Source organism: Nannospalax galili, unplaced genomic scaffold (assembly GCF_000622305.1).
Source record: "Nannospalax galili isolate Female #2095 unplaced genomic scaffold, S.galili_v1.0 scaffold1428, whole genome shotgun sequence".
In the NCBI taxonomy this organism is placed as follows: domain Eukaryota; kingdom Metazoa; phylum Chordata; class Mammalia; order Rodentia; family Spalacidae; genus Nannospalax; species Nannospalax galili.
The window spans coordinates 874,629-889,715 of NW_008358817.1; the positions used below are offsets into that span (position 1 = coordinate 874,629).

The 15,087-nt window shown below is 53.1% G+C and overlaps 1 protein-coding gene across 5 annotated transcripts in view; it reads left to right on the forward strand.

Annotated features, from left to right (window-relative positions):
• The first annotated feature begins 1,126 nt into the window (after positions 1 to 1,126).
• Ldlrap1 (low density lipoprotein receptor adaptor protein 1) overlaps positions 1,127 to 15,087 on the forward strand; it is a 24,260-nt gene continuing 10,299 nt past the window's right edge. For 2 of the 5 annotated variants that reach the window (XM_029558226.1, XM_008822300.3), the window contains exons 1-4: positions 1,127 to 1,308; positions 11,021 to 11,163; positions 11,930 to 12,042; positions 13,846 to 13,960. In XM_029558226.1, the coding sequence (XP_029414086.1) occupies positions 1,221 to 1,308; positions 11,021 to 11,163; positions 11,930 to 12,042; positions 13,846 to 13,960 (459 nt within the window). In that variant the 5' untranslated portion in view covers positions 1,127 to 1,220. Of the gene's footprint in view, positions 1,309 to 5,981; positions 6,083 to 9,793; positions 9,831 to 11,020; positions 11,164 to 11,929; positions 12,043 to 13,845; positions 13,961 to 15,087 lie in introns of those variants that run through there. The other 3 variants (XM_029558227.1, XM_029558228.1, XM_029558229.1) reach the window with 3 other exon arrangements.

Consider the following 15,087-nt stretch of genomic DNA (forward strand, 5'->3'; position numbering starts at 1 on the left):
GGAACTTGCCAAGAATCCTCCTGGCTCTCCTCCAGTGCTGGGATTACAGGTGTGAGTCACCATACCTGGCTCTCAAATTAGAATAGGTATGGTGCTGTAGAAGTGCAGCCCAGAGGCCTGGTGTGGTGGCACACGCCCTTAATCCCAGCACTCAGGAGGCAGAGGCAGGCGGATCTCTGTGAGTTCAAGGCCAGCCTGGTCTACATAGTGAGTTCCAGGACAGCTGGGGCTACAGGGAGACCCTGTCTCAAAAAGACCCCCCCCCCCCCAAAAAAAAAGTGCATCCTAGACAAAGGTCGGGTCAGAGTCAGGAGCAGCACCTGTTCTGGCAGGTGGAAGTATCACATTTCATTTCACAGATAAGAATAGAGAGGACTGCCTGGCGGGGGGTGGGGGGGGGTGTCACACAGCTAGCATGAGCATGCCAGAGAGCACGGTACCTCAGGCTGCACTGTGTCTGAGACTGCCTGGGAGCGGGACAGGGGTTAGCGAGGGTGCTGGGTGGGTTAAAAAGATGCTAAGGGACCATATTTATTCTGCTCCATCCCAGAAAAGCTCACAGCCTTTACTCTCTCCTTCCCCAACCCTGGAGAATCCCCTTCCTATTAGTCATTTATTTTTTTTAATTGCTTTTGGGGGGGTGTCTTTATTTATTTATTTATTTTGGTAATTTTGAAGCAGGGTCTCCCTGTAAGCCCCAGCTGTCCTGGAACTCACTATGTAGACCAGGCTGGCCTTGAACTCACAGAGATCTGCTTGCCTCTGCCTCCCAAGTGCTGGGACTACAGGCCCGGCTATTTATTTATTTATTTTGAGACAGGATCTCCCTGCAGCCCCAGCTGGCCTGGAACTCACAGAAATCCACCAGTCTTTGCCTCCTCCGAGTTTTCAATGAGGTCCTTCAAGGCTCTAGTCCTCGGTCTCTCCATCTGTAAAATGGTCTCCAAGTGCCTTTCAGCAAGGATGTCTAGAAGTCTAGGGATCCTGGGGAAGAGCCTTGCATGTGCTGGGGCTCAGCAGAGCCCAGCCCGGCGGGGAGGGGCGGGGCGAGGTCGCGGTTGGGGGCGTGTCGATGGACGTGGCCTGGTTGGTCCCCGCCCCCCTGACGTCGTGCTGGGCGGGCGGAGGGAGGAGCTCGTCGGGCGCGCGCAGCCCGGCTGGGCCGAAAGTTTTTCTGTGGAGTTTTGGAGGCGGCTGCGGCGGCAGCGGCTGAGCGGGCCATGGACGCGCTCAAGTCGGCCGGGCGGGCGCTGATCCGGAGCCCCAGCCTGGCCAAACAGAGCTGGGCGGGCGGCGGCCGGCACCGCAGTGAGTGTGCGCACCTCGGGGTCGGGCCTCGGGAGTTCGGGGCCAACTTGGAAAGGCGGGCCTGCCCTGCCCTGCCCTGTGCTGCGCCCCAGGCCCGGTCCCGTGGGGTCGGGTCGCCCGGGGTCACGTCGTGCCCGCACCTAAGGCGGGCGGTGGGGAGCAGGGCGAGTTCGGGGTGCAGGTGGGGAGCAGAGACCTCGGTGACCCCCGCCCTGCGCACCCGCCGCCCTGGGTTGGGGACAAGCTAGGCATCGGCGCCCGGGGTAGAGAGGGGCTGGCCAGCGCTGGGACGTTGCTCCGGACCCCTGCGTCCCGGGTCGCTTGCTCCTCCACCTGCACCCCCAGCACAACCTCCAGGGATCATCTTTTGACCCTGGGTCTCAGGTGTGTAAGCCCCCTCTCGCTTTGATCAGTGAGCCCAGGCTGGGTGTCAGGAGATCCCTGCCCTGGGCCATCTTGGATCCCTGCGTCCTCCCGGCCTGCCAGGTCCAGGTGGCAAGGCTGGCGTCCAGGCTATTTTTGAACCCTGTTTTCTCTCTCACCTTCCTTTGGGGGCTACTGAGTCTCTGGGCGCCCAGGCAAACAGGTAGACGCTCTGCCACTTCTCCCCTGGGTGTCTGGGAGGGTTGAGAGGAGCCTTCCCCAAGTCTCGAGTTACTCTCTGGAAGCCCCGTCTCCTGGCACCCTCGTCACCTGGCACCCTCCCCTGAGGCCTGAGAAACCTAGCCCAGGTCCCTCCCTTTTCGGGAATTTTTCACCTGGGATTACCTAGGCCTTTCGGGCTGAAGCGCACACCCTCACCTGCCACCCACCTGGGGCCTCTCTCTCACCAGGAAACAATACCCTCTCCCTCCACCCCCACCCCCCAGCCTCTTGCCAGCTCCTTGCCCCGCTCTGCCTGGGGAGCCTGAGTTCCCTGGTCCCCGGAGCGCCAGCGTGTCTGGGCCTAGGGAACCCGCCCTGCCCCTCCTCTCTCCAGCTGTGGGCGCCTCCTAGCCCTGACTGGCTGGCATTGGTGCCTGCTGGGGGGTAGGGTCAAGGGGCCCCTTGGGCCAGCCTTGCTGTTGTACCATCTCCCACACGTACTCCCAAAATAGTGCCTTAAAAAGCCGTGGGATGTGACCAGAACTTCTGAGAATGACCTTCCTATCCAGTGGAGGAAAAACCCTGTGGTTTTCTCCTGGGATAAGGGAATAGGGTGGGTGGAGTGGAAAAGGTCCCAAGGTTGGGGGGACAGGACCAGAAAGCACCTCTGAATCTGGGAGAGGCGGGAGAAGGGAGGTATTTTGGATGGTGAGAAGTGTCTCTTGTCTGTTTCAATCTAGGGCAAGTCAGTTTTTCTTAGTGATCCTCTATCTCCTGGCCTGCAAAATGGGAATCAAAAATTCTTGCAGGGTTGGGGATGTGGCTTGGTAGAGTACTTGCCTAGCATGCAGGAAGCCCTTGGTACTTGCCCTTGGTTTGATCCTCGGAGCACTTCATAAACCTGGTGGGGTGGCACAGGCCTGTAACACCGCCCCCCCCCAACCCCACCCGCACTGGTGAGGTGGAAACCTGAGAATCAGAAGTTCAGGGTCATCATCTGGCAAATAGTGGGTTGGCCTGGTATTCTAGTGTTGATAATGTGCCTTCCTAATTGGTGGGTTCCTTCTCCCTATTCCCAGTGTGCTTTCTTACCTTGGTGAGGTAGGGGTGGAGGCTTAGCCTGTCTACACCCTAGAGGAAAACAGGCTCCTCTCCCTCTCCCCCCAGGTCCTCTCAAGGCTCCTTGGTCTTCTGTGTGCAGAGTGAGCCTCCAGGAAGCCTGGCCTGACTGTGGTTGTATTAGTTTCATCACCTATAACTTACAAAAAGTATTACCTGCCTGGGCCTTTTCTGTAGGAGTTAATCAGGGTGTTTTTCCTGCTTACCTGTTTTACCTGGTTTTCAGTGGTGGAGTCTGCCAACTCATTGGTGACAAACTTTGGTTCTAGATCTGCCGAAGTATTTTAGAGATAAAGGAACTGTGAAGTGGAGTCTCTGTCTCTGGGTACTGAGTTCGCCTGAGGCAGAGCCCCCAGTCCCCACCCTGGAGTGCTAGCCTTATACTCTGTGGGCCTGTAGCCATGGGAGGAGCTGGAGCTGGCTGCCCCTGAGGACCACTGTGGCCAGAGGTTATAGCAGAAGGCCATGGGTGTGTCCGGGGTGAGAAGTTGAGATCTAGCCAAGCTTTGGGCCTTCTAGATCAGAGGCCAGAGCTCTTGATGATAAAAGGCATTTACCTCCAAACTTTAAGAGTTTGATCCCTGGGGTCCCTATTGGAAGGAGAGAACTGACTCCAGTAGGTTGCCCTCTGACCTTTGCGTGTGGGCTGTGGCATGCTCTCCTGTTCCCCCATGAACACACTAAATAAATGTTTAAATCGGAAACCAAGCTGACCCCCCTGCCACCTGCAGTGACCTGCGCCTCCTCTCTCCACTGAGATCAACATTGTCATGGTTTTATTTGTGGAGGAACTGAAGGCTAGAGAGGGGCACATACAAGACCTTGGGCATTCTTTCTTTCCATTATCCCGAGTTGGAAAGAGGGCCCTCTCCCTTTCCCAATGCTGGTTTTCTCTATTTCTTTGGGAATCATAAATATCTCTGTTCTCTATCCAAGGATTTTGTCTTTCTTCCAGCGGCCTGGACCAGTGTCTTACCCTGAGCCCTCAGTACCCTTCTTTCTAAAGGTCTTGGGGTCACCTTGACCCTCAGCCTCCTTTATGAATCTGCCAAGCTGTCAGAGAACCCAAAGAGAAAGAAAAGAGAAATTTGAGATACTGGTTCCAGTTAAACTAATTCCAAGAGGTGGGGGAGCAAAGGGTCTATTCATATTCACCTATGAGAATGTAAATACGTGTGTCAGGCACTGTGAGTCAGTGTCTCTTCTGACAGTGCTCATGTCGTCTGGAGGAAGGGACAGAAGAAGGCTGCAGATAAGTGGTAGGGCTGGTGTGGAATGCTAGGAATAAAAATAAAATAGCCGAGGGATAGCTTTTTCAGATCGGGTAGGGTCTTCAGATCCTCTAGAAGTAGTGAATGAGGTCAGGGTTCAAGTGCAAGTTATTTGGGAAGAGATCCCAGGAATTACTGTCTGGACAGATGAGAAGGGAAGGGGGCCCCCAGAATGGACAGTGAGGGGACTCCTGGGCCTTAGTCAGGCGGTCACTCTGGGAGCCAGGCTAGAATGAGCTCTTCAGTTGTGTTGCCTTCAAGTGGAAATGACCATAATTGTGGCTGGAGGATGCTGTGGATGGAGACCTTGGTCCCTCAGTTTGCAGGGCATGGATACTTCACTGGGTGCCTTTCAGCATCAGAGCTGCAGGCAGTGTCAGGCACTGGTGGTCAGGTGACAGTGAGTCAATGGTCTGCCTGGAGGGCATCAGGGTCTCTGAGAAGGTGACTTGGAAGAGAGTAAGTCCAGGGAGGGAGAAGAATCTGGAAAGAGATTTTGGCCAGTGGGACTATCAAGTCTGAGGGACCCTTAACTAGAGACTGGGACTCTGCCCATGGGTCTGGTGGCTCACAGGGATAGGATGTTTGATGAGTTGGGTCATTGTGCTGGATAGCTTTAGTGTCAACTTGACACACCTGGGTTGAGGGAGCCACAATTGGGGAATTTCCTCTATTGGACTGGCCTGTGGCCATGTGTGAGGGGCATCTTCTTGATGAGTGATGTGGGAGGGCCCAGCCCACTGTGGGTGGGTGCCCCCCTTGGGCAGGTGGGCCTGTGTTGCATAAGAAAGCAGGCTGAGCAGGGCCAGGGGAGCAAGCCAGTAAGCAGTGTTCCTCCATGGCCTGTGCTCCAGCTCCTGCCTCCAGGTTCCTGCCCTGAGTTCCTACCTTGGACTCCCAGGTGAACTGTGACCCAGGATACGTAAGCTAAATAAACCCTTTCCTCCCTAAGTTGGTAGTGGTCAGAGTATTTTGTCACAGCAATGAAGAACAAACTAAGACAGCCACCTACTGCTGACAGGGGTCAGATGCTCCCTTTGGGTGGCATGGTATGTGTGACTCCTGCCTTGCAGGAGGAGGAGGAAGGTACTTGGTGGGCTACAGGAAGGGATGTGGGGGTGGGAGGGGGGTGGAACTTGAGTTCCAGGGATGTCACTTATAACCTGTGGTCACATTCCTCATCTCTTCGAAGTGCCATGTGACAACTGTGACTTCTTATAAAATGTAGTAAATGGGGGCTGGAGTGATGGCTTAGCTGTTAAGAACACTGGTTCTTGAAGAAGACCCGGGTTCGAATCCCAGCACCCACATAGCAGCTAACAACTGTCCATAACTCCAGTCCTAGGGGATCCGACAGTCTCTTCTGACCTCAGCGGGCATTGCACAACACAGATGCACTTACCTACATGCAGGCAATACACGTATACACATAAAATAAAAATAATAAAAAATAAAATGTAGTAAGCACCCATTTGCACATTAAAATTCTTTGCACTTGATGGTTTGCAGTGACAGTGGCTGGTACTTAAATGTTCCTTGCTGTGCCAGGCAGGGTTCTGTGTGAGCTTATCTGTTCTCGTGACAACTCCATTTAATAAGTACTATTGTCCCTGTTTCAGATTGAGGAAACTGAGGCACAGGGAGGATGAGGGACTGAAACCACACCCCCACCCCAGAGCCTTCATTTTTCTCTTTCAGTATACATAGACATCAGAAAACTTCTGAAATTGGCCTCACACTTTGCACATCCAGGAATTTCTGCCATAAGGCTTCTGAAAGGCCCCCTGCATTTGTCAAAGGTGACTGTACTTATGGCAGAACAGAGCTCGGGTCCCCTCCTAATTTGTCCCTTTGACTTCCAGGCTGTTGCCCACCATATGGGGAGCCAGGCTAAGACCCTGCCTAGGGATTGGTGACAGCTCTTATGTCTAGACACCACCTAGCCAGGTCTTCCAGGCAGCAGGAGGAGCCCAAGACGCCTACCCTGCCTGAAATGCCTGGGTAGAGGCCTTAACAAGGAAAGAGCACATGGTCCCAGCTAAAGCTAGACTGGACATGTGCTGTCCCCAGCTAACTCCCACAGCAGGTCATCTGTAAAATTGCAAAGTGAAAATAGTATAGTCATTACCCACCACAGGGCTGAAAATAACTGGGACTGGAATAAGACTTTGGGCACAGGCCTGTATTTGCCCAGGGGCCTCTGGGAGCTCTGCTTGAGCCCCTGGGCTCCTGTGGGGGAAATAGCACACAGTCTCAATCTGTGGGCTGAAAACAGCCTAGGTTCTGTCCTGTTTGTGTCTGGTGGTAAGAGACCACACTGGTGTGTCTGCCCCAGTGCTGTTTTGTCAGAGAAGTTGTGGGCGCCACCTCAGTTAGGAGCAAGTCACGTGTCCAGAAGCATAGGGGAAGAGGCTGGCTTGGGAGGACAGGAGCAGGCAGGGTTGATGGGAGAAGCAGGGGAAGACTGGACAGCACTTAGGGCAGGATGCCTAGTCCTGGAGAGCAGACAGAAATGGCAGGTCCCTTGAGGGGAAGGCACATCGGGGCAGCTTCTGGGCAGTGGAGGAAGAGGTAGGTCCATGCTCAAGAAAGGCAGCAGCAACCTCAGCCAGGAGGGATGAAGGTCCAGGTCCATGGACCTGGCCCTCAGCACACAGCCCAGTGCGGCCTACTTTATCACCTTATCATCTCATTTTATTATCTTACCCCTGTGATCCCTGGCTGCAGCTTTCTCTATTTATTTACATTTGAAGACTTTTTTTTTTTTTTTTTTTTTTTTTTTTTTTTTTTTTTATAGGGAAGCCCCAACTGGCCTGGAACTCACTATGTAGACCAGGCTGGCCTGGAACTGAAAGAGATCCCCCTGCTTGAGTGCTGGGGCTAAAAGGGTGCGCCACCACACCCGGCTCTGAAGACTTATTTTTGATTCTTTTAATTATATGTCTGTGTGTCTGTGTGGGGGGTATGTGTGTATGAGTACAGGCTCCGAGGAAGCCAGAGGTGTCAGATCCCCTGGATCTCGAGTTACAGGCAGTTGTGAGCCACCCAATGTGGATGCTGGGAATGGAACTCAGGTCCTCTGTAGGAGCTGTATACATTCTTAATTGCTGAGCCATCGCTCCAGCACCCGTTTTGTTTTTTTCAATTCTTCTTTTTCTTTTTCTTTTTTTTTTTTTTGAGACACAGTCTCATTTAATCCAGGCTGGTCTTTAACTGGCTGTGTAGTCAAGGATGTCCTTGAACTTGTGGTCCTCCTCCCTCTACCTCCCAAGTGCTAGGATTATAGGCATGTACCACCTTCCTTGGTTTATGTGATGCTGGAGATCCAACTCAGCATTCATGCATGCCAGGCAAGCCTCTACCAATTGAGCAACATCTAGCCCCATTTTATCGATGAGGAAACTGCTTAGCTCTCTCAGGGTCACTTATAGTATTAAGCTGGGATACTATGACTATTGGAAATAAAATCTGGGGTCCGAGGACCCCACCAATACTGCACAAAGAACATGGGGACAAAGTCCAAGTAAGACAGCAAGGCAGCTTCTACTTTTGCAAAAGGGTATGTTTGTGGCCTTGGGTAGGGTAGCAAGCACACCAAGCAGGAAATTTGATGGGTTTTATCCTAACCTTAGAGTACTGTGTCTGTACCCCATTGGCTGGGCTCTGACCTCACAGTCCTGCAAAGGCAATGAAGGAAAGGAAGGGTCACTACTTGGAGAATGCTGCAAGATGGGGAGATGACAGATTAGCGTAACAAAGGTTACACTGGGGTGGTCATTCTTTTGCTGGAAAATATTTGGATTTCTTGTAGTTATTTCCCTCAAAGACTAACACCCTTGCTCTTATAAACCAGGCTAGACTGCTTTGAATTAGGCTTTCTGGAAGAGGCTGGGAGTGTGGGGTTTTGATCAAGTGGAGGGAAGACTTTTTCTTGGTATTTTTTTATTTGGTTGGCTGGTTGTTTTTTGAGACAGGGTCCCACTGTGTAGCCCTGGCTGGCCTGGAACTTACTTTGTAGACCAGACTGGCCTTGAATTCAAGAGAACCACCTCCTGAGTGCTGGGATTAAAGGTGTGCAACACCAGGCCTGCTGCTGGTTTGTTTATGTTGCAAGATTGCTAGGTGTAGTGTATGCCCTCCTCTAGTTCAAAATCTTCCTCCCTCTTTCTGTAGGGGGTATGTGTGTCTGCACAGCACCACCATACCAGGCTTGACTAGCATTCTGGGTAGAAAGAACTAACTGAATAGATGCTCACAAGTTGGAAAGTAGGTGTTGCCTCAGGAAGTTCTGCGTGGTGGAATCGGGTATGTGTACGTGCATGCTTGTGCACGTACAGGAGATGGAAGAGAAGAGGAGGAACTTTCACACGCTCCAACAGTTACTGTAGAGATCTCTGACTGGCTGTGTGACCTTGCATAGGTTTAATCCCTCTCTGGGCCTCAGTTGCAAGATCTGTTAAGTAAAGGGTAAGGCAGATAGATGGTCTTTGAGGCTGGGGATGGCCGCCAGTCTAGAAGGGTCAGGCAAAGGAAGGAGGAATGCAGAAAAATGTCAGACATTTCAGAGTTCAAGGAGGACAAAGAATGTTTTGACAACAAAGAGATCACCAGTGACCTTGGCAAGCCTGGACCCTTTGGAATGGAGGCAGAGGAAGTGGCTTTGGAAAGGGGCCAAGATAGGGCTGAGCCAGAGGAAATGGGAGCTGTGGACATGCAGATAGAGGGAGGATGTTGGCTTTGTGGATGGGGTTGCATTGGGCTTTAGGGTCATTTCAATGGGGGCCCAGCCTCATGTTGGGATGAGGCCTGGAGAGCAGTATGTGGACCAGAGCTGGGATTGAGAATGCCTAGGTCCTTCCTAGACTCAGAAAACATTGAATGTCAACTGTGTGCCAGGTTCTAGATGCCAGTCAGCTTACCTGAATCTGCAGAGAGGGGTAATGCCTGGGGGTTCCTGTCTGACATCCTTGCCCCCAGCACTCCTCTGTCTCTCTGTCCGTCCGTCCGCCCGTCCATCTGTCTGTCTGCCTCTCTCTCTCTCTCTCTCTCTCTCTCTCTGTCTCTCTCTGTCTGTGTCTCTCTCTCTCTCTCTCTCTGTCTCTCTCTCTCTCTCTCTCTCTCTCTCTCTCTCTCCCACACACACACACACACACACACACACACACACACACATACCCACACACTAGGGGCAGTGGCTTGCTCAATACAAATGCAGAGCAGTATGAGTAAGGTATATACAGGCTCCTCTTGACTATAGAGCAAGGACAGAGCTCCTGGAACCCAAGGCCTTGGGACAGGGCCATGGAGGGAATTCTCATGGGGTAGGGGACACGATGATGTTCCTTGAGCCCAGGATCCCACTCCTGACAGTGCAGGAACCAGGTCCTAAATCTCTATCAGGGATTTTCCAGCACAGCTGGCAAGGAGGGCACAGGATTTCTCCCAGCACTTCTAGGGAATGTGGGGAACCCGGCTGGCCACTTCTCAGGATCTCTTTCTGTCTTTAACAGAATTACCTGTGAGGCTGAAGAGCGGTCTACAGAATAGGTACAGTCACATGAGTACGCACTATGGGTGCAGCATCTGTTGGGGACAGGACAGGAGAGGCCCTAACAGGGCTGTGCACTCACACCGTGACCTCCCTCTCTCAGGGACCTTCCTTCATTTCCTGCTGTGTGATGGGTGCCCTTTGCCTCAGCTCCATGGATTAGCCTCAGGGATGACCAAACCTTCCCTTGGGGACTCCACCCCACCCCCTCGATGCCCTGGAGCTCCTCAGTACCCTCTCCTATGCAGAAGACTGAGTGGGGTCCTTTCCATTTTTCTTGTGGTGTGTCTCCCCACCCAGGCTCACCCCTGTTTTTTTCCCTTCCCATGTGCCTGCTGCAGCCTAGAGTAGCTGGTGACATCATTTAACCCCCACCCTATTCCCTCTCTTTGGGCAGTGATCTCTTTGCTAGTTCTCAGCCCTCCAGTTTCTGCATCACAGGGGGAATAAAGAAGCCTGGGCTAGGACTATGTCAGCCAGCAGGTGACTCTGCCTGTATTTACCATGTATGAGTGTTGGCCCATGTCTTCACCCCCTCTGACCCCATTTCCTGATCTGCAATGTGGGATAATCCCCTTCTCTCAGACTCATACTAAAGACTCGTTAAGAAAGTGGGACTGTTTGTCCTCAGCAAGTGTTAACATTGATACTGAGTTTGGGTTTAGGACTACAGTATAGCCAGAGTCTTGGCTCTAGACTGACTCTAAAACTTGGTTATATAAGTTGACCTCCTGGGCTTTGGAGTAGCTATCTGCTCTGAGTGCATGCGTGAGTGTGTGCATGTATGACAAAGCTTCCCTCAGTGCTCCTGAGGGTGAATGGAGAGACTGTATGTAAAGCTTGTCAGGTGCTGGGTAGGCTCTGAAAACTGTGAGCTCTCAAATGTAACAGTTAAAATAATGATGAGGAAGGCAGGTGTGGTGGTGCATGCCTTTAATCTTGGACCTTGGGAGGTGGAGGCAGGTGGATCTCTGTAAGATACAGGAGAGTTTGGTCTACACAGTGAATTCAAGGCCAGCTGGGGCTACAGGAGACCCTGTCTCAAAAAGACCAAAATAATAGCAATTATAGTAATAAAATAGCAAATGGGGGCATCCCAGGGCCCCTTACTAGGCATTCTAGGAGGCGGGCTGGTGAGAGCTGGGCCTGCCCTGCAGTCTGAGAACTGCCCTGCCCTGTCCTGTCCTAGAGCTGCCTGAGAACTGGACTGACACTCGGGAGACACTGCTAGAGGGCATGGTCTTCAGCCTCAAGTACCTAGGCATGACGCTGGTGGAGAGACCCAAGGGCGAGGAGCTGTCTGCTGCCGCTGTGAAGAGGATTGTGGCCACAGTGAGTGCCCAGACAGGAGAATGGGAGCCTGGGCCGGGCCAGCCTCCTTCTTGTACCTTGGTCCCCAGCTTGGTACCCATATGGCATGTGCTGAGCCTGGCCCAGCCGAGTCTCCGTGTCTAGCTCAGGGGTGTTGGTGGAGATTATCATTGGACTTGAGGGTCAGGGTCAGTATCCACCTTCCAGGCCATCCTGGCCATGGCTGCTTCCAGCCTTGCATCCCCCAGGTCAGGCTCCTAGCCTAAGCACCAGTGACTCAGTAGCTCCAGGGAGGGAGAGGAAGTTGTTCTCTATGTTCTCACTGCTAGACCCACCAGAGATCAAATTGCCTCCTCCCTACCTTCAAGTGAGCGTGGGCCCTTTAAATCCATTCCCTTGGTGGCCTTGACCTGCAGCTCAGGCCCTGGGATGTGGGTGGGCGGAGCTGGGTCCTCTGGTCATGGTGCTGGGCTGTGGTAGTGCCTCAGAGCTTCTTTTGGTGTCCCTTCTGGCTATATGTCTGTAGGAGACTCCTCCCTGAGGAGTCCCCTTCTTCCTGGTCAGGAAGATGTTGGTCCTCCTGCCTGTGAGGCCAGTGCTCAGCTGGCAGCAGGGACTGAGCAGTGTCCATTTGTATTGCAGGAGGGTGCTGGCTCAGTGCCTCCCCCGTGGCACCTGCCAGTTGTCTGAGCTAAGGACTTAGATGGGTGTCTGGGGCCCTGGAGTCCCCACCAGGCAGGGTCCAAAGAGAGGCAGGCAGGCTCCTCTGACCCCTGTGTGCCCCCAGGCCAAGGCCAGTGGGAAGAAGCTGCAGAAGGTAACTCTCAAGGTGTCACCCCGGGGGATTATCCTGACCGACCACCTCACCAACCAGCTCATTGAGAATGTGTCCATTTACAGGTAGGCTTGGCATGGGGCGACCACATCCACTCTACCACTTGAGCCGGAGTGTCCTTACAGAATCCAGGCTCTAATGCTTTCTTTACAGAGGCCATGGAGCTTCAGTTTCCATCTGTAAAATGGGGGTGGCAGGGCAGGTCCTGCCTCACTGTGCTGTTAGGTGCTGGGATAATGGTCACTGCTGTCCTCTGAGCAGCTGAAGCAGACTTGAAGGCCCCATGCTTGCCCAGGCCCGGTGACTACTGCTGTCAGGCTTGGAGCACACAGCTGTGAGACCTGCCTGTTCTTCTGCTGTGAGCACCATAGCTCAACCCTGGACGTCTGGCCAGTGGTCCCAGGGAGGCCTCAGGATCTGGAGCCATAGTGGAGATGGTCCCTCCGTCCTGCCTTGGGATCCCCACCTCTCTCCTGGCTACTCAGGTGTAAGAGATCAGAACTAGGGAGGGGCAGCCCACATCCGTGATATATCAGTGGAAAAGCTTGAGACACAGAGAGGAAGTGGCCCAAGACTATACCATGAGGTAGGGGCTGAGCCCTGTCTGGTAGGGTCCCTCTGCTGAGCATCAGCAGGAGCACCAGCCAGGGGTGTGGTGGGCACAGGTCTGCTGGAATGTTCCAGAGTTCCTATCTGCTGCCTTTCTCCTACCTTCCAGATTCTACCTACCTTCCCTTAGCCAATACCTTCCAGTGCCTGCTTGGCCTCTGCCCTCTGGGAGTTACCAGTCTAGAAGGAAATGAAGGGGAGGAAGTACAAGGCGGAGTGTTGCCCAAGAATGTGGGGAGAAATCTGGAAAGGCCTCCTAGCAGTGGTCGCATCTTGTTGGGGCTTGAAGAGTAGCAGGATCTGGCTGATGCTACCAAGAAGCAAAGGGCAGTTAGGAGGTGGCCAGATCCCAGGGATGGAAAGTAGGCACCTGGGGACATGACTGTGCACACCTAGGGGTGATCTGTGGTGTTACTGAAGTGGTAGGATTAAAGCTGGGGCCACGTGGATCAGGGCTGCTGTCCCACTCCTGAGCCACCAGCCTCTCCCCATAACTGCAATTTTCAACATGAGTGGACTAAGTTGGAGGGGTCAGACATCAAGATGGGATGATGAGGGCTCAGGGGAGCTGAGGTTCCAGATGGAGATTAGATGGACAGTGTTCTCTGCAGAGGAAGGTGCTGTGTTTCTCCCAGACCCACTGGTTATCTTCACACATCCCTAGCCCCAGTCCTGGCTCTCCACTCCTGGTTACAGATCCAGGACTTGCTCCTGGTTCTGGTCACATGGGAGGTGAGCCTGAATATCACCTGGGGTCTGACAGGTGGACACTAGGTGAGGGACAGTGGCAGGCAGGACAGTGCTCTACTTCCCTGTCTAGCCAGTTGACACAGACCTTTCAAAGGACAGCAAGATGGATGAGTTCACATCCCAGCTCTGGCAGCAGCTCTGTGTCTCAGACCTGTGGCCTCAGTTTTCTCATCTGAAAGGTGGGCATAGTAGCAGACCCAGCTCCGAGGGTCGGATCTGTAGTGCTCTTGGTGTATCGGCTGGTGTACAGTTAGGTCCAGCTGTTATTGTGGGAGGGTGTAGCTCAGTGTGTCATGGAGGGAGAGGGGGAAGTGATCTCCTTCATTCTTCATCCCTAGCTCCTCCTGCCTGGCCAGTATCCCTCCCCTAGATGGCCTAGAATGCTGGGCCTGCGTGCCAAGGCCAGATCTGCAGTGGCTCTTCCTGGTGGAGAACAGGCAGCAGGGTCAACACATCCAGATGTAGCTAGATGCAATGCCAGGTCTGGTGACTCCCCGCCTGCCTTTCAGGATCTCCTACTGCACAGCAGACAAGATGCATGACAAGGTGTTTGCATACATCGCCCAGAGCCAGCACAGCGAGAGTCTGGAGTGCCACGCCTTCCTCTGCACCAAGCGGAAAATGGTCAGTGGGGCAGGGACTAGGGTTAATCACAGTCACTTTATTTATTATTTTATTTTTTATTTTATTTGGTCTTTTAGAAACAGGGTTTCCCTGTAGCCCCAGCTGGCCTGGAACTCACTATGTTGACCAGGCTGGCCTTGAACTCACAGAGATCCACCTGCCTCTGCCTCCCAAGTGCTGGGACTACAGGCGTGCGCCACCACACCCAGCCACAGTCACTTTAAAAACAGGATGAAATCCCAAGTCATGCTGAGATCAGCACCAAGGATTCCAGGAGGCCTCAGTGGACAGGATGGTCTTTTTGAGACAGGGTCTCCCTGTAGCCGTAGCCAGCTTCACTGTGGAAATCAGGCTGACCTCTCTTTCACAGAGATCGCCACTACTGCTTCCCAAGTGCTAGGATTAAAGGTGTGTGCCACGATGCCCAGTGAAGTTTGTTTTTTTTTTACTTAAAATGAAACAGACCCCCAGACCAGCTGTCTTGCTGACAACAACACAGCTACCCAGGGGCAGAGTGAGGCTCTGAGCCCACATTCCTACTCTCCTGTAAAACTGAGGGGCTGAGAGTTTCCTGTCCCCACCCCTGAACCTCATCTGACTGGTTTGAGTGACAGACACCTTGGTGGTCCCTGGTCATGTGTCATGACTTTGGGGAGAAAGAGCTGGAGCTGTCCTGATGTCACTAATGTTTCATTTCTGAGACCCTGAAGGTCTGGTCATCATCCCCTTGGAGAGGCTTCTGAGTCAGCTGATTTAGCATCTGCATCTGCTGACAGCTCAGAGCCTGGTCCCCAGTAGTTCTCAGAGATGGGGAGTTGAGATCTTCTCCTCTCCCCAATCAAAGGACACATTGGGAACTTTAGTCTTTGGGGCTCCAGGCTTCCTGCTAGGCCATACTTAAACATCAGATGAGTTTCTGAGGGTTGCTGGAACAAGTGACCACAAACTTAGTGACTTAAAAAAAAAACACAGAATCAAGCCGGGCATGGTGGCGCATGCCTGTAGTCCCAGCACTTGGGAGGCAGAGGCAGGCGGATCTCTGTGAGTTCAAGGCCAGCCTGGTCAACATAGTGAGTTCCAGGACAGCCGGGGCTACAGGGAGACCCTGTCTCAAAAAGACCAAAAAA